Source organism: Ochlerotatus camptorhynchus, unplaced genomic scaffold, assembly GCF_037179485.1.
Source record: "Ochlerotatus camptorhynchus isolate MF236.1 unplaced genomic scaffold, CSIRO-AGI_Acam_v1.1 ptg000211l, whole genome shotgun sequence".
Lineage (NCBI taxonomy): Eukaryota > Metazoa > Arthropoda > Insecta > Diptera > Culicidae > Ochlerotatus > Ochlerotatus camptorhynchus.
The window spans coordinates 3833953-3859191 of record NW_027040701.1 but is presented as its reverse complement, the minus strand read 5'-3'; the positions used below and the strand labels follow the sequence as shown (position 1 = coordinate 3859191).

The window sequence follows — 25239 nt, the reverse complement described above, 5'->3', positions numbered from 1 at the left end:
CTGCAGAACAATCATCAAACAGAATATTACCATTGGAATTGCTTTGAGCATTATTCCATGAGCGGTGTTTTGCATTAAAATCACCAATAATGAAGAATTTAGACCTATGACGGGTAAGTTTCTGGAGGTCACCCTTGAGAAAATTCTTTTGCTGGCCTACGCATTGGAATGGCAAATAGGCAGCTATAAACGTAAGTTGTCCAAATTTTGTTTCAACAGAAACTCCCAAAGTTTCAAAAACTTTGGTTTCAAATGAAGAAAGAATTTTATGCTTGATTCGTCTATGAATAATGATGGCAACGCCACCACAGGGTCCATCAAGACGATCATTTCTATAAATCAAGTAATTTGCGTCCTTCTTAACCTTATGGTCAGGTTTAAGGAACGTTTCAGTTATAACGGCAATATGCACGTTATGAACTCTCAAAAAATTAAATAGCCCGTCTTCATTATCTTTAAGAGATCGAGCATTCCAATTTAAAATGTTTAATGCTTTAAAATCCATTACTGAATTTTAAAGTCATGACAATATTATTAGCAAATTTTACTCCAGTTTGAATAGCATCAAACATGGAGTTAGATTTAAGCATATCAGAAATCATGTCAATTAATGAATTCTGTAAAAATTCCATTTTAGGGGCAGTAATGCTTCCTAAGTCAAAATTGTCAAAATTTCCGTTAGAACGTTGGTTAGTATTTTGATTTCTACCCGCTGCAATAGCAGCATAGGTAGCTCCATTAACTCGCTGAACATTGTTAGCAGCGAGGGGAGTAGGTACAGATGAAAAATTTGAAGCAGGGGTGATATTTGTACCTACGGGTACGAATGTAGAATTTGTTCCTCGCTGACCGTTGTTAACAGCAGAGGAATTTGTACCTGGTCGGAAACGTTGAGCGTTTCCTACCTGTCGCTTAGAACGAGATTGTAGGATCGCTTTGCGAGTCTTACATTCCCAAAAATTGGATTTGTAGTTTTCACCACAATTTGAACATTTAAATTTCTTAGGATCTTCCTTCACAGGACAGTCGTCCTTTGCGTGAGAGGAATCACCACAATTCATGCATTTAGCTGGCATGTAGCAATTTTTAGTTCCGTGACCCCATCCCTGGCACTTACGGCACTGGGTGAGGTTTTGGAAATTTCCTCCAGTCTTCCTGAAGTGTTCCCACTTCACTCGGACATGGAGCATAAGGCTAGCTTTTTCTAAGGCCTTAAGGTTGTTTAGTTCACTAGACTTGAAGTGAACTAAATAAAAAATCATTATCGTTGCGCGAATCGCCAGGACGGGATTTCATTTTCATTTTGATTACTTGGAGTGGCACAACTCCAAGTAATTTTGCCAGTTCATCTTTGATCTGATCCAGGGATTCACCACTGGGCAGTCCTTTCATGACAACCTTGAACACACGTTCAGTTTTGGTGTCGTAAGTAAAAAATTTGTGCTTCTTCTCAGTAAGATACTTGAGAAGACATTTAAATCCGTCCAAGGTTTCAGCCAATACACGGCATTCACCCCGACGTCCAATTTGTAGTGAAAACTTAACTTTCACGAAATTCAAAAGTTCCATGCGAAGAGCATGGAAATCGGTAGTGGTTATCACAATAGGGGGAATCTTTTCCTTCTTGGCATTAAGCCGGGAAAGTTTACTAGAATTTTTCTTGGATGATGGATCATTCTCATCATCCGTGAGCAAATCAAATTGATTACTCAAATTAATTTCTTCAGAAGGGGGGTCAAGAGTTTGCCCCTTTCTTTTGCGTTTAGGCGCCATGGCGGCAGTAAATTTTTTATCCAAATCGACTTCCAAGCAGATTACTATAAGAATCTGAAGGATCGAAGAGGAATTTTCCAAATCGATATCCAAGAAGGATTACCTCGGGTAGGGTCCAAACAAGGATCGAAGAGAAATAAGAGGAGTTGAACAAGGTAGAAAATTTTTACAGGTTGAGCACTGAAAAATGCGATTATGCGATTATCCAAATCGACTTCCAAGCAGATTACTATAAGAATCTGAAGGATCGAAGAGGAATTTTCCAAATCGATATCCAAGAAGGATTACCTCGGGTAGGGTCCAAACAAGGATCGAAGAGGAATAAGAGGAGTTGAACAAGGTAGAAAATTTTTACAGGTTGAGCACTGAAAAGTGCTGTTTAAATTTGTTGTAGCTTTAGGTAGTAGTAACACTTCCTTAAGCAAAAAGCAAATAGATCCGCACGGCATGAGAGCACGATGCGGACTGTTCACCAGTTGCTTTTTGTATCTTTCTTCAACTTGATGGATGCTCATGAGAAGAGCTTCGACAAACACATTGATAGGAATTTGCCTAGTGCTATTACCATCAGTTGTTTGGCGATCGTTATTGTGATAGATTGCAACTCTGGTATATTTCATGAACTTTCTTTAGAATCTAATTGGAATTATCTTAAAAATTTCCTCAGAATTGAACGGTATTGAACCATTGGAACTTTCTTGGAATTCAGAACTCCCTCGAAATTATTCTCGGAACTTATTTAGAGTGTTAATTAGAAATGGACCTGGAATCCTTTCCCAATCATCATGTAGAACTTCCCACAGAGTTTCCTAAAAAAAAAGATACTCTGAACCCACACAATCGGCTTGAAGTTATAGTCGAAGCTGTCTTCGAGTTCATCCCAAAACTCCCGTTATTGTTCTTCAAAATGACTAGTCCAGTCCAAGGGATTTTATTTTTTTTTTCAAGGCCCAGAAAATTATTTTTTTTTCCGAAGAGAGGATTAAGCATGTATTTTTGCCGATTTATCACGGGATTTCCCGTTTTTCCCGGGGATTTTGAATTCCCAGCTTTTCCCGATTTCCAAGTTCACTGGTCACCCTGTAAAAAGAACCCAGAATATTACCCTTTCTAGTGCATTGTATAGTCGCTAAATTCATAGTCTGGCGAATAGAATTTCGATTTATCAAAAAGCAGAACCAATTCAATATATTGTAGACCAACAATTGAAAAGGTTCTATCAACTTTTATAAACAAAACGTTGATTATTCTTTCCTCGCCAATCGAACGCAAATTACCAGCATCATCGGATAGGAGAAGCTTTCCCCAACCCAAAGATGGTATTAATTTGCGTAGGTGAGTCTTGAGTCACGAGAAAAAGGGGTCCGAAGTTTTGTTCGCAATAACTGATGTGCTCTTTTCTGTTGTTGATCGTGATTTGCTCGATTGGTTCCGCTATTTGACAGCTCAATTGGTTCCCGAGATTCTATCCGCCAGACTATGAATATAGCGACTATAGTGCATTGTGGTCATTTTTGGTCAGGAAACACTGTTTCTTCTGACATCGTCTGAAAGTTTCTCCGTTTTTTTCCCCCGGAGACTTCTTCCAACTTCAAGTTAAACTCCTTCTGGTTCCTCTGGAACTTCCTTCGAATTTTTTCTGATTTCCCTCGGACGATTCTTCCGTGTTCTCTTGGTAGTTTCATTAAACCTTTGCTATAATTTTCTTTCGACTTGTTCTGGAAGATTATCCCGATTTCACCCCGAATCATCTTCTGGCATTTCCAAGGGGTGGTCACTCTACACACTTATTTTGCGCTAACTTTTTCCTCAGTGTGCCTAATACCACGTTCACATTACAGCGTATATCACGTGATATACGCTGTCTTGCAATGAGCACTCATACATCTAGTTTTCACTGGAAATCCTATGTATGAGTGCTCATTGCAAGACAGTCTATATTACGTGACATAGGCTGTAATGTGAACGGGGTATAAGTGTGCCACAGCTGTGCTGACAGAGCCCAGAAGTCATTGAACTGACCTTTGTTTGCTTGTGAAAAATGCCTTTTTTGGCAATCCGGTATTTTAACAGCTCTTGTTAGTGTTTTGTTTTGTCAATGTTTACAAAAACTACACGACACAATCCTACCATCTTCAATCTTTAGTCAACCATGGTCCTAAACCAGCCCTTCTGGGAGCCGGCGGAAAAACATCGCCCGAGTTTCATCCGTCGGAAAACTGGAAACCAACACCGGCCGGAACACACGTCGGACTGATCAAGGACGCACCGCTGATCCGAAATGGACCAGCCAATTTCATTCAACCGGCACAGCAACAGGGCGCAGTGATGATGGTCTACGGACTCGATAACAACACAGCCAACACCGATAAGCTGTTCAATCTGTTCTGCCTGTACGGAAATGTCAAGATAAAGTTCCTGAAAAGCAAAGAGGGTACCGCCATGGTCCAGATTAGAGACGCCATCTCAGACGAACTAGTCGAACGCAGCATCCAGCACTTGAACAACATTCCAATCGGAAATGATGGTAGCAAAATTCAGATTGCATTTTCCAAGCAGAACTACGATCAGATTCAAGGACTACAGCGCCTTCAAGCACAATCACTTCCTTTCGCTTTTTGCCACCGAGCAAGATTCTCCACTTCTTCAATACCCCACCCGTTATATCCGAGGATCTGCTGCTGACTGCATTCACCACCAAAGACTGTCACCCGTCGCAAGTGTGAATGTTCCCGCTAAAATCGGAACGTTCTTCCTTCGGATTGGTCGAGTTCCCGAGCGTAGCCCTGGCAGTGAACGCCATCATGAAATGCAACCACAGCGCGATCGATCACAAAGGCACACTATTCCCGTTCATTATGAAGCTGTGTTTCTCCTCGTACAAGCGCATAGCATCCATCCAATGTCGGAAGCGGCCGCGACAACCTCCGTCGTGGCAGCAGGGTCCAGTGGTGTGACGCCCATTTCGGTGAACCAATGTAAGATGAACTCCATGTCCTTAGAAGGAAAGTAAAAGCAACGACGTAACTCATTCGTCAGCTCTCATCCCACCATCAACATCGTCGTCATTGTCAGCACCAAGTCCCAGCCCTTTCCAATACGATTCGAGACTAAACGGCGGAAAATCGATCTTGGTAACATCCACAGGGAGACACAATATCAAAGCTAAATTTAAGGCACAGTCCAACGTCCGTCAAGACCTAGTTCTTCGGACAGGCATCAAGATGTGCGCTGACAATTCGACTAGGAGATTCCATGGCGAGACTTAGTTCAGTTTCACGGTTGTGTTTTGAAACAAATTGATTATATTGTGGTAACATAAATAACACATTTCGACACATGCACACTGCGCAGGCGCAGAAAAAGTTCAGTGTTGCCAGTAACTTTAAAGATCAGAAAATTGTAACCATTGGTGCCAAACAGTGCCAATGACTGTACCCAGGTGTGCCCATGCTTGTTTTTGGCACACTGTGCGGAGTGACCAACCCCTTGGGCATTCCCCAAAATTCATTCTGACCTCGCTCGGAAGTGTCTGTCTTTTGACTTCCTGTCGGAAGATTTATCCGGTTTCTCCAAGAAGTTTCCTCTGAACTAACTTCCAGCTTCCGTCCTCTACAGGAAGCCTCTTCAACATCCATTATAAGTTTCACTTCGACTTCTTTTGGAAGTTTCTCCAGATTTCCTACGAAAGATTTTTTTTTTTTCAACTGGCTGGAAGTATTTTCTAAGGTTCTTCTGGCTTCTCCTGAAATTGTCTTCCGGACTTTCCAGCTGCCACAGAAGTCAATTACAGTTGTCTCGGCAGATTTGAAACGTAAGTTTTGGTAAATACCCCGGGATGTCCCGGGTAGGAAACACTATGTATGAGAAATGCGGACGATCAGGGTTGGCCACCCGTTAGCCATTTAGGATTTTCCCGGTATACAGGGGAAATGGCTCTAATGTTGGCCTATGGATCTAAGATTGGACCCATCGCTAAAAAACTGCCATTTATCAGTTTTATCTAGATGAACGCGTGATTGGGACGGTACTAATGGATATTTTTGGTCGCTATTGAAAATTTAGTGACATTTAGGTTGACATTACATCCATTTTCCCTACGAGATGATTTTCCCGGTACCGAAAACAGTAAAAAAAATTGTACACAGCTGCTAAATACATAAAATTTGTAGCATTAATATTAAAATACAAGTGGATAACTATTCAGAAATCATTTCTAACTGTGCTTATTTACATCTATTTTGAGAAAATTACTTGATACAAAACATAATTTATAGAAATATCAGTAGCATCCTGGGAAACAATTTTTGCTGATTTAATTCAAAATCATTTTTCCCAATTCAATTTAAACTGGAAAACAGTTAAAAAGTATATGGTAAATGAATATGTTGACAATAAAAAGATAACATCGACCAGAAAACTATTCCCAAGAAAATTACTCTAAACTAAGAACTATTAGTATAGTTCAATTTCCAGTGTGAGCTTATGGAAGCTTTTTGGAGTGGTAGGAAAGAACCAGTGAAGTCGGATTTTTTTTCCGGATAGGTAAGAAGAAACTTGAAACTTACATGTCGGAATATAAACATCCAGGAAAAATCGGAAGAATTTCCGGGGGCAGCCTGAAAGTGCTATCAGAGCAAGTCGGAAGAAAATTTCAGATAACGTTTAGAGAAATCTTCAGAGGAGGTTGGTATACACTTCCCGATCAAGTCAGCAGGACTTCTGGGGTACGCAGGAAGGTGCTACCCCGAGAAGTCATAAGCATATTCCAGTGCCAATCCGGAAAAAAAACTTTGAAACTGCCAGATGATGTTGGAAGAAACTTCAGGAGAAATCCAGAAGCACTTTTGGAGAAAGTCGGAATATATCAGGATGCAACTAAAGGAATCTTTCGATAGAATTCAGAAGAACCTCGAAGTCATAAATAAACTGGAATTAGCTTCCGTGCAAAGATATAAGAAAATTCCGGAAACATTCAGAAAAACTTCCAGGAGAAGTCGTAAGTAACTTCAGGGGGATGCCTGAAGAATCATTCGAAGGAAATCGGAAGAAACTTCCGGAGGTAGTAAGAAGTAACTCCTGAGGGAAGTTAGCAGAAATCGGAGAAAGTTGGAAAAAATCTGCTGAAGTCTAACGACACTTCTTTAAGTAGTTGATGTATCGATATATTAAAATTATATGGCTGAATTTATTTATTTACTGAAGATTTACGATTAAAAAAATAAATACGTTTCCGTGCATTTAAGACTAATGCTACTACAAAAAATTGTCATCGGAAGGTCGTGAAGAAAAAATATATTAATTTTTACTCAAAGTAAAAAAGATAACGAATAAGGGGATCCACACAAACCACCCAAAAATGTCAAAGTCGGTCAGAGTGTGTTCCATTGAAAAGTGAAAGAATTGTAGAAACAACTAGACAAAAGTGTTGCAAACATTTCATGTTGCATAAACGGTGAGAGTGACGATACCAATTCATTGTGCAAAGTATTCCCGGTGATGCCATTAAACACCCGGGGTTCTCCAGGAAATTCTGGTGAATGGTCACCTTGCAAGGTGGCCACCCGCACAGTTTCATGTCGTGATGTTCATGTTCACATCAATTTCCCCAAGGTTTAGGAATAAGCTAAAAAAGCTTGAGAGTCTTTATGATGTTCCTAGATGTTCTGAGATCTTGGGAGAATTAAATGATTTTGGAACGAAATATGGATCCTGGAAGAAATTCAGGGAACTTCTTAGAAGTTTAGTGAAGTTGTGTCCAGTGAACTTTCTAGATGTTTGGGATACTTTGTATGAGCTATGGAAAAATCGTAGGATTTTAGAGAACTATGCTGAAGTTGTTTGAACTTCCAGAAGGGAACTTCATAGAGGCTAACACAACTTCGGATAAGCTTAAGGGGTTGGAAGCCGGCTTAGAAAGGTTCGTTTAAATTCAAGAAGCTGAGTATGAGTTCAAGAAATTTCGTGGAATTAGAGGAACCTCTCCAACTAATAATTTTCACAATGTACATTTATTAGCTGAGTACAGGTTGTTAGTTGTTGAAAAAGCACTTGTGATGTTTATGTTATTCAGCAAGAGTGGTTGTGTAGAAGCCATTTAATGAGTAATATATTTACTTTATTAGCTTTGTTTTGCAACTACAATTTAAAAGTTGATTAATCAGTCGCGCACGGAACCCCTTTGGATACGGTTGAGTTTGTTCTCTGTTTTGTGCGTGCGTTCGCTTTCATAGTTTTCGGCTGCAATTGTCGGATTAGCGCTGGCACTCTGCCTCCCGGGCGGTTATACGTGTGTGATTGGTGGTTTTCTCGCTTTCTGGGAAGTTTTAGAATCGAGAAAGAAAACGTGATTCATCATGTTTGCAAGCGTCAGAAGATTTGGCGCTTTCTGAGTTGTTTGATTTTTTTTAATCCCCGACCAGATATTTGTGGCATCGCGAGTGATAATTTGTAATTTCATTTCATATACGCGCTGCAAGGTGCGTGAAAGAGCTTGGCACGATCGGTGTTGATGTTGGTTCACTTGCAACAATTTTTGCAAAAAAAATAATTAAGTATTTTCGAAAGAAATTGATATCGAAATTGTACCAAAAGTGCTTCTGAACGTGTTTCGCAGTTAGATGGTGAAATTCACGGTTGTTTTCAGTGAAAATTCCGTATCACAAATGTTCTCACCGAGTTCCCTTCTTTTGCCGTTTGACGACATCAGGAATGCGCTCCCGGATATACTGATTTGGTGAGTACGTTCCAGTTGAGGATTGTTCTTGTACATTCCTCGATTGCATTTTCGAGGGGACGTGTCTGCTTGTGTGGGCAGTGCGTTTGATGGTCGGTTTGGTAGTATCCTTTTAAATATAATATCTCATGTCCAAATAACCTCGATTTTCGGTCTATTGATTCAATACTTCAGTATTATATTTTCAAAACATACAATTATGCATTATGTCATTTCATGGCACATAAAACAAAAAGTGTGTGTATAGGACCCAATAATCTAGGTTATTTGTATTTTGTAAAACATCTTTATTTTTTATTATATTTTTCATTCTACTACATATTTTATATACATTATATATTACATGATTATATATAAGTTCATAATGTAAATTACAATAAATACTGGGAGGGGAGGGAGCATCAGGGCATCATTGAAGTTGTAACTGGACAATGGAGTGGAGTGCCAACCGGAGTCTAGGAGGGAATGTGTACTGTCATTTTAGATAGTTACATTTCACTCCAACAGTTGCAATGAATTTGACGCGCTCTTCTTTAACAAACCATCCCGTGGAAAGCTTAACATGTATTGCGAATTTCGTTATTCATTTTGTTGGATCATATTGTTGGAAGGAGATTCTCTTATTCCCGCGGGTTTCGCGTAAGTGCCTCTGCTTACGGGCCCGTCCAACCCTTTTTGGCCCTTCATACAGCAGTATGTTGAATTCAGAATGATGACGGAATTTGATCTTGCTGTTGAGTGGAGCCGCATGCAGGGCAAGACCCAAGCTAGGATGGTGGCTACTTACATACATACATACATACAATTTAAAAGTTGATTAATATTTGCATAGACGTGACATTAGCGTTTATTGGCTGCTGTTATTCAGTAGTACTGACACATTGAATAATGATTGTGAAAAAGTTGAGCAAACGCTCTCCAAAACCAGTTTGCTAGCTTCTGCTTGTAGCTGTATCTGCAGCTACTTTACAGCACAACGCTGGAAAAGTTGGCTTACAAAGCTGAAAATGTTAGTTGGGTCTGTAGACAGTCTGGTAACTTGGTATAATGTTAAAGAACTTCGTTGATAGTCACGAATTTTTGAAAGATCAATAAAATCCACTACATATTTTATTGTTTTCAGGAAGTAAGGATTGTACTCGAAAAAATGCACCATGTTTATCCGTGTGTTTTTTTATCCGTGGATAAAAATTGATGAAAATCTGGGTATAACTAGTTTGGAGTGAATTGTTTACATGTGCAAAATTTCATAACAATCGGTTCAGTGGTTATTGAGATGTCATCGAAACAAGAAGAAAATCGCCGGAGAATTTTGCGCGCCGTAATGGAAAATCCGACTGCGACCATGAGATGGATCGGAAGACAACTGGGCATCACCCATACAACTGTGTCTCGGGTGGTAAAATCGTTCAAGGAGTTCCAGACGACCGAGCGGCGGGCTGGAAGTGGAAGAAAATTGAAGACAGCTGACCCTGTGAAGGCCCGAAAGGTGTTGGATTATTTCAAGCGTAATCCGACGAGACGCGGCTCTGAAGGCAAAGTGTTCTGCCTGGTTCGTTCAGCAAACCATGAAACGAGCTGGGCTTCGTGTATTCAAGGTCCGGAAGGCACCGAACCCGGCGGCCAAATCCCGCGCAATGAAGTTGTATCGAGGGTGGTTAACGAAACCGATGTATGTGGTTATGGATGACGAAACCTACATCAAGGCAGACGCAAAGCAGATACCGGGGCTGGAGTTCTACGTTGCCAAATCACGGTTTGATGTTCCGGAAGACATAAGGAAGAAGAAAGTGGACAAATTCGCCAAAAATACTTCTCTGGCAGGCCATATGCCAATGCGTAACTGAGTAAACCGTACATCACAAAGGGTACCATCAACTGCGGAATTTACCGCACCGAGTGCCTCCAGGCGAGACATTATTTTGGCCGGACCTGGCATCATGCCATTACGAGCGATCGACGTTGGATTGGTACAGAGACAATAACGTTGTTTTTGTACCAAAAACCGCTAAGCCCCCAAATTCAACAGGGATTCATCCGGTGGAAAGATTTTCGGCCATAATTAAGGCCAGAGTTCGAAAATCGTCCAAGGTGTTTAAGAACGAGCTGGAGTTGAAGAAAGAATTGATGAAAGTGACCAAAAAGGTCGGCTCCACCATTGCACAAAATGTAATGAGCGGTCTTAAGGGAAAGGTGCGGGCTTTCAGCGATGGAAAGGAAATTGAATAAAGTAATTATGCCGAAACATAATCCATATGTATCAGTTCATTCCCTGAAAGTTTCAAGAAAATCCGACTTAAAATAAATTTTTGGCGAACACTTTTGTCGGGTGCATTTTTTTTTTTCGAGTACAGGCCTTATTCAAAAGAGGTCCATTTGATCAAATATTTGAGTTAAAGGGTGTCCCACATCAAATTGCATCACGGAAAAAACGCTGTAGAAAATTACCCATTGGGTATTTTCTCTTGAAATTTTGGGTAGAAGCAGTTTAGAGTATATTGTTTACACTGTATTTTTATCGCTGTCATTTTTTCGAAAGTTGGAAAAAATGGCGTCACCCGAAAAGCAACGTCGCGAATTGATTTTGCGCAAGCACCTGGAAAATCCTCAACTCTCTCATTGGGACATCGGAAAACAACTCGGAATCGTGCAGTCGACAGTGAGTCGTGTGATTAAATGTACGAAACTCTGAGCATCGATCGGAAGGAGAAATGCGGTCCGAATGGATGTTGTATTAGTGATCAGGGATGTGGCCAAAAAGTTGAATCTGTCCAAGCCTTTCGTTCAGAGAGCCAAGAATCGGGAGGGGCTGCATATGTACAAAGTGCAGAAGGTTCCAAATCGTGACGAATGGCAAAATACGGTGGGAAAGTCACGGGCCCGGAAACTGTACACCAATATGCTGAGGAAGCCTCATTGTCTCATCATGGATGATGAGACTTACGTCAAGGCGGACTTCCGGCAGCTTCCGGGGCTACTGTTCTTGACCTCCCAGCACAAGTTTGATGTTCCGGAGGAAGTAAGGAAGCAGAAACTTCCAAAGTTTGCGCCGTTCGTCACTACCGGTACTGTAAACGGGAAGATCTACCTAAAGAAGTGTCTACAGAAGCGTCTGCTTCCTCTGTTGAAGTAACAAGAGGACCCTACGATCTTCTGGCCGGATCTAGCTTCGTGCCACTATTCAAATGTTATCCTGGAGTGGTACGAAGCCAACGGGGTCACTTTCGTACCCAAGGACTTGAATTTGGCGTGTGACGAGGCCGTCCCCTATGTTTGAACTTGTAGAAAATATTCTCAGAACGATATGCACTTGGTATTTAACACAATAAAATACAACTATAGATCATCATAATCTTCAATTCTCCGGGGTTGTCGATGTTAAAAAATTGAAAATCATACTGTGTTTAACAAAAATAATTACCTTAAGTGCAATGCACCTAAGTCCTAATTTCGCGCAATTAAAAAAATCCTTAATAATGTCTAATGTGGATATTTTGAATTAAGCTGAAAATGTAGATAGCTATTATTTACTACCCGAGCAAAGTCGGTTAACAAAATGAAAACAAACCGATATTAAGTCGAGAAATAAGTCTGATATCAAATTAACCTTCATTATGTAGTGTTTTAAACGTGAGAAGCACGAATGCTAGCTATTTGCGCCGTTAAATATTATGAATGTAAAATCAGTATCCAAATTGATATAATTGAAAGCAAGATTTATGTTACGTTTGATTCAACAGTGTTATGCTCTCAGTATTTCTGTGTAAACAAACCGAAATCAACTGTAGTAATAAAAATAAGATACATAACAGTAAATTTTGATTTATTTATCTATTAGTCGTCAATCAAGAAAATACCGTTTGGTTACAATGATAATTGATTTAAACCTCATTGAACAATCCATATTACTGAAATAAGAATGTCAAGTTCATTGTACTGCAAAATCCAAACAATGCATCCCAGATAACCTCTTTCTCCAAACACCGCCACCAAGCATCATCTATGAATCATTCGCCATTCATTGAGTTGCGAGATTTGCACACGCTTAGCATTTTCCATAAGCAATAACACAGCAGAAAGCCATTTCAAAAACATTGAAACCCACCACACCGCAGCGATAAACATGTATAATAGCGATGATGTAGTTGTAGGAACAACAACAACCTTCTACTAGCTGGCAGCCAGTTTTAGTAATAACAACCCGATGAGGAGTCCGAGTGATTAAACTCCCCGCAGCTATAGCCGCTTTATCGGAAGGTTCCAAAAGCCAGTTCCACATGAATCATCGCCCGTAATGAACTCATCACGATTGCGTTAGACTCGGACCCGGACGGCATCATACTTACATCATACTTTTGCCTTGTGGCTTCGTACTCCTGGTGACATTTGCTGACGGTGCGTTTCTGCTTCTGGATCGTTGCCAGGTGCCGCTCGATGATATCGTTCAGATTTTTGCTGACCGAATTCTCTATGCTGACCTCATTGATGATGATTTCCGACGCGATGGTCTTTTCCAGGCGGGCTAAAAATAGAATCACCCGATTAATTGACAAGGGGTCAGGACTAAAGACAGATGGTGCAAACATACCGCTTCTATCGAGCACATCCCGCAGCAATCCGGCCGGTAGGTCCTTAACCGAATCTTCCATCAGCTGACCGAGCTGAAACTCCGGAACCTTGCGAACCCGTTTCTCTTTGGCGGCAGCATCCTGGGGTTGGCCAGCGGCCACGGTCGTCGCTATCCGTTTGTTGAGGTTCTGAAGAATGTCTTTGTACCGGTCGACCTCCCGTTCGATTTCCTGTAAACCGTCTGCATTTTTCTCCGCTTTGTTGGATCTGGAAGAGAGCAGAACAAAACAAGCAGTTAAAAACAGTGCTCAAGAATGGATTGTGGGATGGTGCTATTTTCGTCATGCACTGACAGGCCACCGGCGAAGCTAGGAGTTCAGAAAATATAACGCCCGATGGATCGCTCCCATTGCCCAGAACCTTCCTACGTCCGAGACCGATTTGATCTTGATTTGCAGCTGATGCTGTTTGTCTATACAGCTGGAACGCAGTTCACTGAGGCGCTACCGTTAAAAATAATTCATATGAATGCATGCACATCAGAGTAAAACACATGAAACGCGTGCCTCGCTCACACTACAGAGAATGTAATGAGATGCAGTGTAATAGCTCGATTTGAATGGAAGGTGGTGACGGCAGTGGATGGAGGAGATCTGGAAGAAGACCGTCTGACATGCACACATGCCCGGGAATGAACGGAAGATGATGAAGGTGATTCGAATGGAAGCGACGACGATGACGACCATGATGACGGATGCCGCGGCTGTACCTACCAGCAGGTTTGAAAGTGTATTTATGCGAAGCTTTGTTTTTATTCAACCAGACTGCAGACGATGAGTCAAGTTAGGTGTTCCAAATTGAGCAAAACGTAATTAGAATGCAAAAGCCAAGTGCACGATAATGAGGGTTGTTTTGGAATTGCTAATTCTGGCTGGCGTTGGCGTTGGCATTGCCAAATTTCCAGTGGGTTGTAGAAGGGAACGGGGTTTCTAGGTGTTCAAAATATAATTGGAGAATGGAGGTTTCATGGGATAAGCAAGGGATGATGACATGTGTTCCTAAACTTATGGATTTTTGGGCCAATTTCATATATTAGAGCTACTAACCATGATTACCCCGACTATGAAAAAACGAGTAGAAATCCAGAAAATATCGACCGCAAGAAATGCTAAGAGGACATCTATAGCAAGTTCATGAAAGCTAACAAGATCTGGAATGAAGTTAGCACGAAGGACTACTAGAACAAAATTTCTAAGCCGAGTAATATGGACTATGTCAGCAACCAAAGAACCTAGAGCAAGAGGAGACGATCGAATTAGTTCAAAGTTCTGGTAATCTGCCCCGACCCCTTAACAATTATGGAGATGCTCTCTGTACCTCAATACCTTATAAGTCTTATTAAGCTTCCTTCATACACTTAGCTCTACCAAAGTTTATTAAAATTGTCAAACGAACCTAGTCCCTAAGTCCTCTGTAGACCCCAGTTTAATGTAATTCATCGAACAACTATTGCCCTAATTAATGAAACACTATACTTAAAACTAAGTAATTCGCCTAACAAATTTCGGTAGTAATTGATTTGAGTCAACTAAGGTGTAGACTGCTTTGAAAAACAACACCAGTGTACGAATTGGTTCAATCGATCTCTACTGTTGGTTGAGATCTATGAAGATACAAAAAGAGCCATTGTCTCATAGCCGCTGTTCCTCTGTGCCGTTGTCTATTGACGATGCACCTCTAGTCACTACACCAGCATACGGCTGGTACTTCGGTTGTTGGTTTTCGTCTCCTTGTTGTTGTTTAACTGGCTGCTTCCGGTCCTTCCGCTTGGGACAGGAATTCAACCGATGCCCCGCCATACCAAAGAAACACAAATGTTTGATCTCTTAAAATATGTTCCCCTTCCGGTTGAGAAAATACATTGAGTTGGAAATTTCCTTTTTAACGTCCACATATGTATATGTCGAGACCCAAGTCCGCAGGGAATTTCTCTCGAATGACACGCTTCACATAACCACAAACAGTATTTCCCGAGCACCAACGCTAGATCGCAGTCCGGAACCTCGGAGGAAGATCATACACTCGCACGTATTGGACGTTGTCCCCCGCAGGCTTCCGGTTATGCAACAAGCAATGAAGCACCGCTTCCTCTGCCTTGAACTTTAGGAACAAAGAATCCTCCTCCGCAATCCCATATGTAGCGATCATCTGAACGGGATTCGTGTAAAAAGATAATTTCGCCCATGGTTCCATTTGACAAGCTGAATCTGATCGTCAGCTTTATCTCTATGGACATCTCCATTTGTTTGCTTTCACCGCCCACGACTAAAGCGAGAAAACAGGCATGTCATAACAAGATAGCTAATGTAACGTAATATCAACTTTAAACTGAACTTGGCGTTAATCTTCACCAACTTTCCTGTGATCCGCTATACTTGAAACATTTTTTGTCATTTTGAAAATTAAATCGATTCAAAATGATTGATTAAATAGGTGAATCGTTTATTTAAAAAAAAAATCGATTCACTAAGATCGATTCTTGCCTCAAGATCGCTCAATGCTAGTCTACACATTGCAGACGAAATACGCGTATATGTCAAGCATAAGCAAATAAGGTAGTGGAATTAAATGGAAATTACTAATTCTCTCTCTCTCTCTCTCTCTCTCTCTCTCTCTCTCTCTCTCTCTCTCTCTCTCTCTCTCTCTCTCTCTCTCTCTCTCTCTCTCTCTCTCTCTCTCGCTTTATACAGGTATTCCACTAAGACGACCACATTCACCAGGATTCAAGAAACTACAGAGTCATAACATCTTCTAATACTCAAGAAAAATGCAATCGAGATAGGTCTAAACATGTTATAACTGCTCAGTCTGGCTAGTGTTTTGAAGGGAATTTTTAGGATGATTTAAAAGAAATTCTGAAGAGGTTGATTTTAAGGGAATATCAAGGGAATTTTTATGCTATTTTAAAGGGATTCAGACAATAATTCAGAGAAGAAAACTTTAAAAAAGTTCTGGGAGAATTTTAGGGAAATCCTGATAAATATTCCAAGGCAATGCTGAAACAAATTCCAAGAAAATTCGAAGGTGTCTGGAAGTCTGGAGGGTACATCAAGCGATTTCCATGGAAACATTCCGTAGGAATTTAACACAGAATTATATGGAGAGGCAATTTAGTAAATTCATGTGGTCTACTACAAATTTCTCTTACACTCAATGTAAGGTTGGATTTATTACATCCTCTGCATATGTTTCATACAACAAATGGCAGTTCTTGCAATTAGAGCTTCCGTTTCCCGGGGGTACCCACCATCCCGAGATTCGGGAAATATTTATTTGAAATCCCGGGAGATCCCGGGATCCTGGGCAGTGAATAAAGATTATTTTAAGAGTCGTATTTTTCTAATTATTTTTTAACGATGTTCTGCAATGCATATTTGATTTCTTTTTTCACTGTTCATCTCCTTCGAACGAATAATAAAATAAAAGATTTTTTCAATACCAGGGACACCAGATTTTAAGATATGTTTTCATTTAGCTGACAGTTAAAATTTTGTGAAGGTTTTTTTTGCATGCGTACATTTTGCAGACTTTTCAAGATTTGTGAAGTTGTTTGAAGGCATGATGAATCTGAAGAAGACTTCTTAAGCTGGCATATGAACATTTTTGATAAATAATGAAAATGTCTAATATGAATCATGTAACCAAAATCAGATATTTCAGAATAAAACATGATTCACTTGAATATTCACAGGACTTCACTGAAATCTGCAATTAGCTGGATATCTGTTGAATACTTCTTTATCAACGTGCATTTTGGAAGAATATCTTCACAATAATGCTTGATCAACCTGAAGCTTTGAAAAATATCCAGAGGACCTAATTGAAATCATTGATCAACTGGAGATCTTTTAAATACTTCCGGACCGACCTGCCATCTGGAGAGATCCTGTTGAAGTTTTGACCAATTTAGGATCTTCCGATCTTCCTGATCAACCTTAATTTACTAATCTCTGATCAACCAGCAATCTAGAGAGACTATCTGGAGACGTAATTTGAATGTTATGAACAGTTGAATATCTTAAGAATAATAATTGATCAATCTGAAGGCTTGAAACATCCAGAGGGCTTTAAATCTCCGATCAGCTGTATTTACTTCAAGTACTTTCCAATCAAACTTCTGTTTGGAAGGATATCTAAAAGACGACATTTAATTTTTTGAACAGTTTCAATTCTTCAGAACATTACTTGATCAACTTGAAATGTCTTGAATAATATGCAAAGAACTTCACTGATATCTCATCGAAAATCCGTGAAAATTCACAAAGTCATCTAACATTCAGCGACACTTCCTGAACTTCTACAAAGATTCCTGTACTTTCAAGAAGTTTCTTGAACTTAAACTCAGTTGAATGAACTCAAAGCCTCTATAAAGTTCTTTGAATATGTGGAATGTTCGACGAACTCCTGAGATTTTTCGTCAACTTCTACGAAGTTCCCAGTACTTCAAATATGTTGCTATAGCTTACAACTTTTAATTTTTTGAACAAATGTTCTGTTATCATGTACAAAGTTCCCATAACCTCAAAAAATGTCTTAACTTCTTAAGATCCATATTTTTTTATTCGGTCTCATAACATCTATCAACTTCTTCAAACTTCCGGGAAGAACCTGATTTTTTCTAGGAATTTTCCTGAAACGAAGCTCCCTAAACTGATACGAAGATCCTTAATGTTCTAAGAAGTTTGATGAATTTCTGAGAATCTAAACAATGTTCTGAGCATATAGGAAACTTCCTGAACTTCTACAAAGTTTGCCGAAGTTTTTCGAAGTTGCTTGATCTTTAAAAAAATTCCCTTCTACAAAATTAACTTCACGTTTGAAGCTTTTCTGCGAAGTTTCCTGAACTTCTACGGAATTTCTTAAACGAACAAAAATCATTAACGAAATACCCTGTAATTAGGAGAAAGTCCTGGAACATGTTTATGAAGTTTCCTGAAATGAAACAAGGTTAGCTAAACTTCAACAAAGTTCCTCAAACTGAAGTTCCCACTTCAATAAAGTTTTCCTGAATTTTAACAAAGCTGTCTACGACATTCTCGGAAGCTTCATGAAGTTCTCCGATTTTCTCTTAAATTTCCTGAATGACTACGCTGTCTCCTGAACATCGGTAAAGTTGCTGGAATTTTACGAAGTTCGAAAGAATTACAGAAAAAATCCTGAAGCTCAATGATGTTCCCCGAGTTTCTACAAGATTCTCGAAAATTTTCTAAAGTTCGCTAAATTTCTATAAAATTTGCTGAAGTTCAACAAACTGTTTTTTCCTTGATTTGTATTCCGTCGATCTTGTTTTCCGTGCTGAGTACCGATGCTACCGATGCCAGGGAAGCAGCTACCACACTTGGACCCTACCTATCGAGCCATCAACTCATGAACCGGGAACCAACGGCTTTACTTCACTTCCGAAGGAACGCGTGATCAAAAATTGTATGCCTTTTGAGTGAGAGGCAGTCACGCTTACCTTAAACAAACTTCTCTGCACTTCTACGAAGTTCACTGAAGTTGTACAAAGTTCACCGCGCTTTCTCAAAGTTAACTGAACTCCTATTTAAATTTCCATAATGTCAACGTACTTCCCTTAACTTCCACGAAGTTGTCTAATATTCTACGAAGTATCCTGAAGATCTATGAAGTTGCAGTTCTTGAACTTTTACGAAGATCTCCGAAATGTTATGCAGTTTACTGAAATCAAATGAATTGCTCTTGACTTCTAAAATTATAGTTCCCTGATGTGATGATGTTTGACAGCCAAATTTTTACAATAGTCTATGAATGTGATGATGATGATGATGATGGTCCCACCTCTTACCCCTACAAAGGTTTGAGCTGGACGAGTTATCTTTAAGATAATTAAATATAAACATTTTAACCAGGTTTGCAAACAAAATCGAGCTGGTTACAATTACAGATATAAATGTCCTGTTAAATATGCTATAGGCATCAACCAAAAACATTCAAAGGTGTAACTAGTTATCAAAAGTCCAAGTATAGTCCTCGACAATACTTCCATTTACACGTGACCTGGGATTTACACGTTTAAGCTTCCGCAGTGCCAGGACTATATCCAAGGAAACGACTTCCAGCCAACCCTTTACTAATTCAAGGCTTTTGCCACAATTTCCACGTATTAGTCATTTATACCTGTATTCCGCGCGCGAGGCTCAAACCATCGTAGACTACTCAAAGCTATTTTTACTATTACTACTACAAAATCAAAAAACTAAAAATCCATCATCACCATCGAGGCAAACAATGTAGTTTTTTGTATATGCTACACCAATTACTAAAATGTCTATATGACAGTCTCCATACAAAATAATCCGTTTGAGATAACTTTGTCAAGATACATGATTTATCCATTCATAAAAATTTAACTGCTCAATAAACAGCTTTTACATGTGAAATGCAGCGTCTCTTGAATTCTGTAAGTGTAGTTGCACGCTTGATGTGTCTAGGCATCGAATTGAAAACATTTATACCTTTGAAAAATAATGAATTTTGTGAAGCATTATTCAAAAGATGTGGTGTTCTTACTTCATCCGCGTTTCTAGTGTTATATCTATGAAAATCACTTCCTCTTTCAATCCGATCACACAAATATCGAGGCAGCAAACCGTTAACTACTTTAAAAATGAACACCATAGTCAAAAACACAATTCTTTGCTTCACTGACAGCCATTGCAAAGCGTCCAGCATAAAAGTTGAGGAAGTGAATCTATTACATCTTAAAATCAAACGCATTACTTTATTCTGCAAACGCTGTAATCTCGATATTTGTGTTTCATTGGCCAAAAATAAAATGGAAGGGCAAAAGTCTAGATGAGGGGAGATGATTGATTTGTATAACTGTATTTTACTACCAATAGTTAAATCGTTTTTCAAGCGACATAGGATTCCATACTTCTTGGCAATTTTCTTGATGACATTGTCAATATGAGAATTGAACTTGAGTTTGTCATCAATAATCACGCCAAGATATTTAATTTCCTGAACGCGATCAAGTGTCTCATCATCAATAACAACAGAGACATCATCATCTACACGATTCCGCGAAATTACCATGAATTTAGTTTTACTTATATTCAATTCCAATTGTTTATACTTCAACCATCTACTTAGAGAACGCAAATCTTCATTCAAGCGTGAAACGGCTTCTTCTAAATCTTTAGCTGCAATGAATAACACAGTATCGTCAGCAAAAAGATTAATATCACAAAACCGTAAAACTCGTCGCATGTCATTAATATACATAATAAATAAAAGGGGCCCTAAAACACTTCCCTGAGGCACTCCAAGGTCATTGTCAACGGGACAAGATACAAAATCATTAAAAACAGTCCTTTGTGTTCTGTCAGATAAATAGCTTTCAAACCATTTGTATGCAGAACCCGAAATTCCAAAGCGCTTGATTGTTCTCAACAATAAGGGCCTAGAAATTGTCTCAAAAGCGCGTTTTAGATCCAAAAACACAGCAACAATCGTATCTTTATGCTCCAAATTTTCTTTCCATTTAGCTAACACTAAGTTTAACGCGGTTTCACAAGAATGGCCTTCCCGGTATCCCGATTGTTCCGGTATCAACAAACAGTTACTATTTAAATATTCTAACAGCTGGCCTTTTACAACAAGTTCCAAAATTTTCTCTAATGTGTGCAACATGTTGATGGGACGAAACTCTTCGGCTTTAATCGTCCCAGCAACTTTTTGTATAGGAACAACTAAAGATTCTTTCCAAATATACGGCACGTGCCCAGATTGCAATGATTGATTAATAAGGTCCCGCAGAGTGTGTCGAATGACATGAAAGCAATCTTGAATAACTCTAGCATTAACATTATCTACTCCAGCCGTTTTTCCTAATGAAAAGCAAATATTTTTAAGTTCATCTAATGTAATTGGGTGAAAACCATTAAATCTAAAATTACTATTAATCGGCTGTTTTAAAGGGTGTCCACGATGAAATTGCCACACACAAAATTGATTCGCAAAATTCGAGTTTTCATCCGATTGCCATCAAATTTTCAGGGATTGAGAAATAACTATTAAACTTCATTTTACCATTTTACTCGTATTTTATTTACAGTCCATACGCAAATGCCCGCACCTTGGCCTTAACCCCGGCCATAAGATTCTGCACAACCTGTGAATCAACCGTTTTTTGCATGTAAACCCATACTTTCTTCAGTTCCTCGACTGTCTTCACTACCTTAGGTCGTTTAAGAAGGTGCTGCTTCATAATCGCCCAGTACTTCTCGATGGGGTGGAGCTCCGGAGTGTTGGGAGGGTTGAACATTTTCGGCACGAAATTAACCTTATTGTCCGCATACCACTTCAGCACGTCCTTGGAGTAGTGGCATGAGGCCAAATCCGGCCAGAAGATTGTTGGGACGTTGTGGGCCTTCAGGAGAGGAAGCAGCCGCTTCTGGAGGCACTCTTTTATGTACACCTGTCCGTTCATCGTGTCCTGGGTCACGAAAGGTGCACTCCGCTTCCCGCACGTGCAGATGGCTTGCCAAACTAGGAATTTCTTCGCAAATTTGGACATCTTCTGAGTGCGGACATGTTCCGGAACACTGAACTTATCCTTGGCCGTGAAAAACAGGTTGCCGGGGATCTGTTTGAAGTCGGCCTTCACATATGTTTCGTCGTCCATGATGCAGCATTCAACTTTCGTCAGCATGTTGAGGTACAACTTCCTGGCACGGGTTTTGGCGGACTTGTTCTGCTTCTCGTCGCGATTAGGGGCCTTTTGTACCTTGAACGTTCGAAGCCCAGCCTTAGTTTTGGCCTTCTGGACAAAACTTCGGCTTAGGTGCAGCTTCTTAGCCACATCCCTAACGGAGGCGTTCGGATTTCGGTTGAAGGCCCCAACTACGCGGTTGTGATTTTTGGTGTTGTACGGAATACTTTTTCCTTCACTTCTGGGCTTCCGATCGGTGGTCAACCGTTCCTCGAACCGCTTAATCACTCGCGACACCGTGGAATTCGCGATTCCCAACGTTTTAGCGAAGGAACGATGCGAGAGATCCTTGTTCTCGTGATGAATGCGCAAGATTTTATCACGCACGAGCTGTTCTTTCGACTCCATTTCCACGAGTTTTGATCACAGGACTTTAAAACTTGCAGGATGTAAATAATGCACTATGAACTAAATCCACCCAAATTTTCATTAAATTCTACCCAACGGTTAAAAAGTTAGAGGAATTTCATAGTGTGGCAATTTCATCGTGGACACCCTTTATTTCGTCCGGTTCATTGATCAGTTCAATAGATTGATTGATCAGTGAAACGCTCTCGACGAAATAGCCATTAAACTTAGAAGCAATTACTTGTTCTGACTGTTCTAATATGCCATCAAAAGTTATGGTCCGCGATTTACAATTACTAGGCTTCATCAAAGATTTCAAAATTTTCCATAACTCTTTGCTGTTGTTTTGATGCTGATCAATTTTCCTCTGAATATATTCACATCGAGTTTTCTTAATCGATTGTGAATATTTATTACGCACGACCGTGTACCTATTCCAATGATTATCATTATTAGATCTACAAAACTTTTTGTACCATTTGTCCCTCTTACGTTTAAGACGCAAAAGATCCAAATTGTACCAGCTGTTCGAGTTTTTCAAAGAAACAAACTTTTGTTCAACTAATTTATTGGTACAAGTTTTCAAAACGTTAGTAAGAACAGCTGCATCTTCATCTAAAGTTCCGGTAACTAATGGAAAATCCACGCTTCTCTCAACAAGATTCGAAACAGCTTGCTTCGAATATTTCCTCCAGCACTTCAATTTTACAAAATTATCGTTATCGTTAACACTGTCTAAGAAATTAATTACTAAAGTTTCATGATCGGTTATTTTCAAATCAGCTTGAGTAACTGAACTGACAGAATCAAAATTAGAATAAACATGGTCAATCAAAGTTCTACTGTGCCGGGAAATACGCGTACATTCACTTACTAATTGTTTTAAATTAAAGAAATCAGCTAATTGCTTCAGATGGATCGAATTGCTAGTATCATGCCAATTAATGTTAAAATCACCCGCAAGTATATTTAATTTACTAGATAATTATGGTGGATGATTCCTCTCATGAATGTATCTGTAAAAACTATTTTGCCGTACTCTAGGATTGCATAGATTGGATATGCTAATGGGTAAGAATAATCCTTACCTGTGAACGTAAGGAATATTTAGGAAAAAAAAACAAAAGATACATTCCGGTGGCCAAATTACAGAATCTCTTCATGACGTGGAAATGCTGCATATTTTTTATGCAAATCTGTAATATAATCTTACATTTCGCGGTTGGGTGTAGATAGTAGAATAAGCCTCCGGAAAGAAGGAGGATTAGCTTGCAGAAATAAGCTTCTTGTATCAAGTTGCTACACGGTCATTCAGACGGACTCAAAACTGAGCCGAGTAGCTTCAATTTCAGAAAAAGTGGATTATTCAATAGTAAAAAAAAAAAATCTAAAAAAAAACTAATCGAATATGAGGAAAACCGATTGGGGTTTCACTCAGTCTATTAGTATACTCCTATACTTACTCGGAAAATTTAACTCACTTTAGAGTAAATCTACTTTTGCCGAAATTGAGTCGGAATGAACAATTCTAGAAAGAATGAGCGAAAAACTTCAAGTTGCTCTTCTAGAGAATTATTTTCGTTTTGGAAATTTGTATGTCAGTCTATCTGTGAAATAATATTCTAAAAATATTAAAAGGGACAGTCCTATGGGGTTGTACGCAATAGTGAAGTAGGACTACATGGTCTTATATAATATCAGGCATAACATTTGATAACGGCACAACAGCATTTGTAAACCAACTTTCTAAGGCCCTTTACACGCGTACTTTGGCCACGCAAACCAATACCACTTTCGAAAAGATGATAGTTGCCCCTATCCGATGATGTTGTTGGTTTGCGTGGGCGTACTTTGGTTCGCGAGTAAAGGGCCATAGAAAGTTTGTTTACAAATGCTTTTGTGCCGTTATCAAATGTTATGCCTGATATAGTAAATCTTATTTGTTAACTGCAGCAGGAGCTTGTGTTTTATGAAGGAATAGGAATTTGAGCGGGTTTCTCTCTGTTTATACTCTTTAGTATGACGCGCTTGACATAGATGACCCACAGCGACTCATGAAGAGCGACTGCTTCCGATCAATAGCGGTGCGGCTTCTTCCTCCTTCTATGGGCTGCAGCTCGCTGCTTGCAGGCAGCCTTTCGTTGTGCACTGGAGAACAATGTTGAACGCCACGCGTCCAAAGCACTGCTGCTGCTGCTGATGCCGACAACCAGACATCACCACACACGGTGATTGGAACTGAATCCGATCAGCGGTTGAGGTCAGCCTTGATAGCTAGCTGCTTTCGGGGAGCCTTTCGTTGTGTACTGGAGAACACCATCACTAACCACGCGGTGATTGAATAAGCACCGTTTGGGGAGACCTGATGGAATTCAACTTTGAAATCTGTGTTAGGGAAATCGCTTTTCGTAGGAAATCGGTGATAATTTTAACTATCATAGAAACAAGTGCACATTCGTGCAATTTTCAATAGTAACATTTTGAAAAATGAAAAAGTCTTAATTTTATCAGATGCGTAGAAAATATTTCTGATCGATTGGTGACAAAATCATTCAAATTGGTCCAGGAGCAGCTGAGTTATTAACGTTCAAAATCTTTCATAATTTTGTTACATGTTCCATTTTGTTGCGAAGAAATCCAGAAATTCTATAGAAAAAAGTTGCCAATTCAGGCACAGATAAAGTTTTTTCAAAATCCTGAACACAAATTTCGAAAACTTTGACTTTTTTTTCCCTTGATCTTGTTTTCCGTGCTGAGCACCAATGCTACCGACGCCAGGGAGGCAGCTCCCATGACCCATCAACTCATGAACCGGGGACCAACGGCCTTTCTTCCATTCCGAAGGAAGGCGTGATTAGAGATGTTATGCCTCAGAACATTCCGGCGGCGCCGACTGGGATTGAACCCAGGCCTGCTGGGGTGAGAGGTAAACACGCTTACCACTACACCACCAGTGTCGCTTGAAAATTTTAACTTAAAAATACATGAAACGTTAAGATTTATTATCATTATTTTG

The 25239-nt window shown here is 39.7% G+C and overlaps 1 protein-coding gene across 2 annotated transcripts in view; it reads right to left on the bottom strand.

The window, feature by feature from the left end:
* LOC135703276 (rho GTPase-activating protein gacI-like) overlaps positions 1-25239 on the bottom strand; it is a 109564-nt gene that overhangs the window by 29023 nt on the left and 55302 nt on the right. For both annotated transcript variants that reach the window (XM_065224440.1, XM_065224439.1), the window contains 2 exons: positions 13098-13345; positions 12856-13031 (listed from right to left, as the gene is read on the bottom strand). In XM_065224440.1, coding sequence (XP_065080512.1) covers positions 12856-13031; positions 13098-13345 — 424 coding nt within the window. The remainder of the gene's footprint in view (positions 1-12855; positions 13032-13097; positions 13346-25239) is intronic.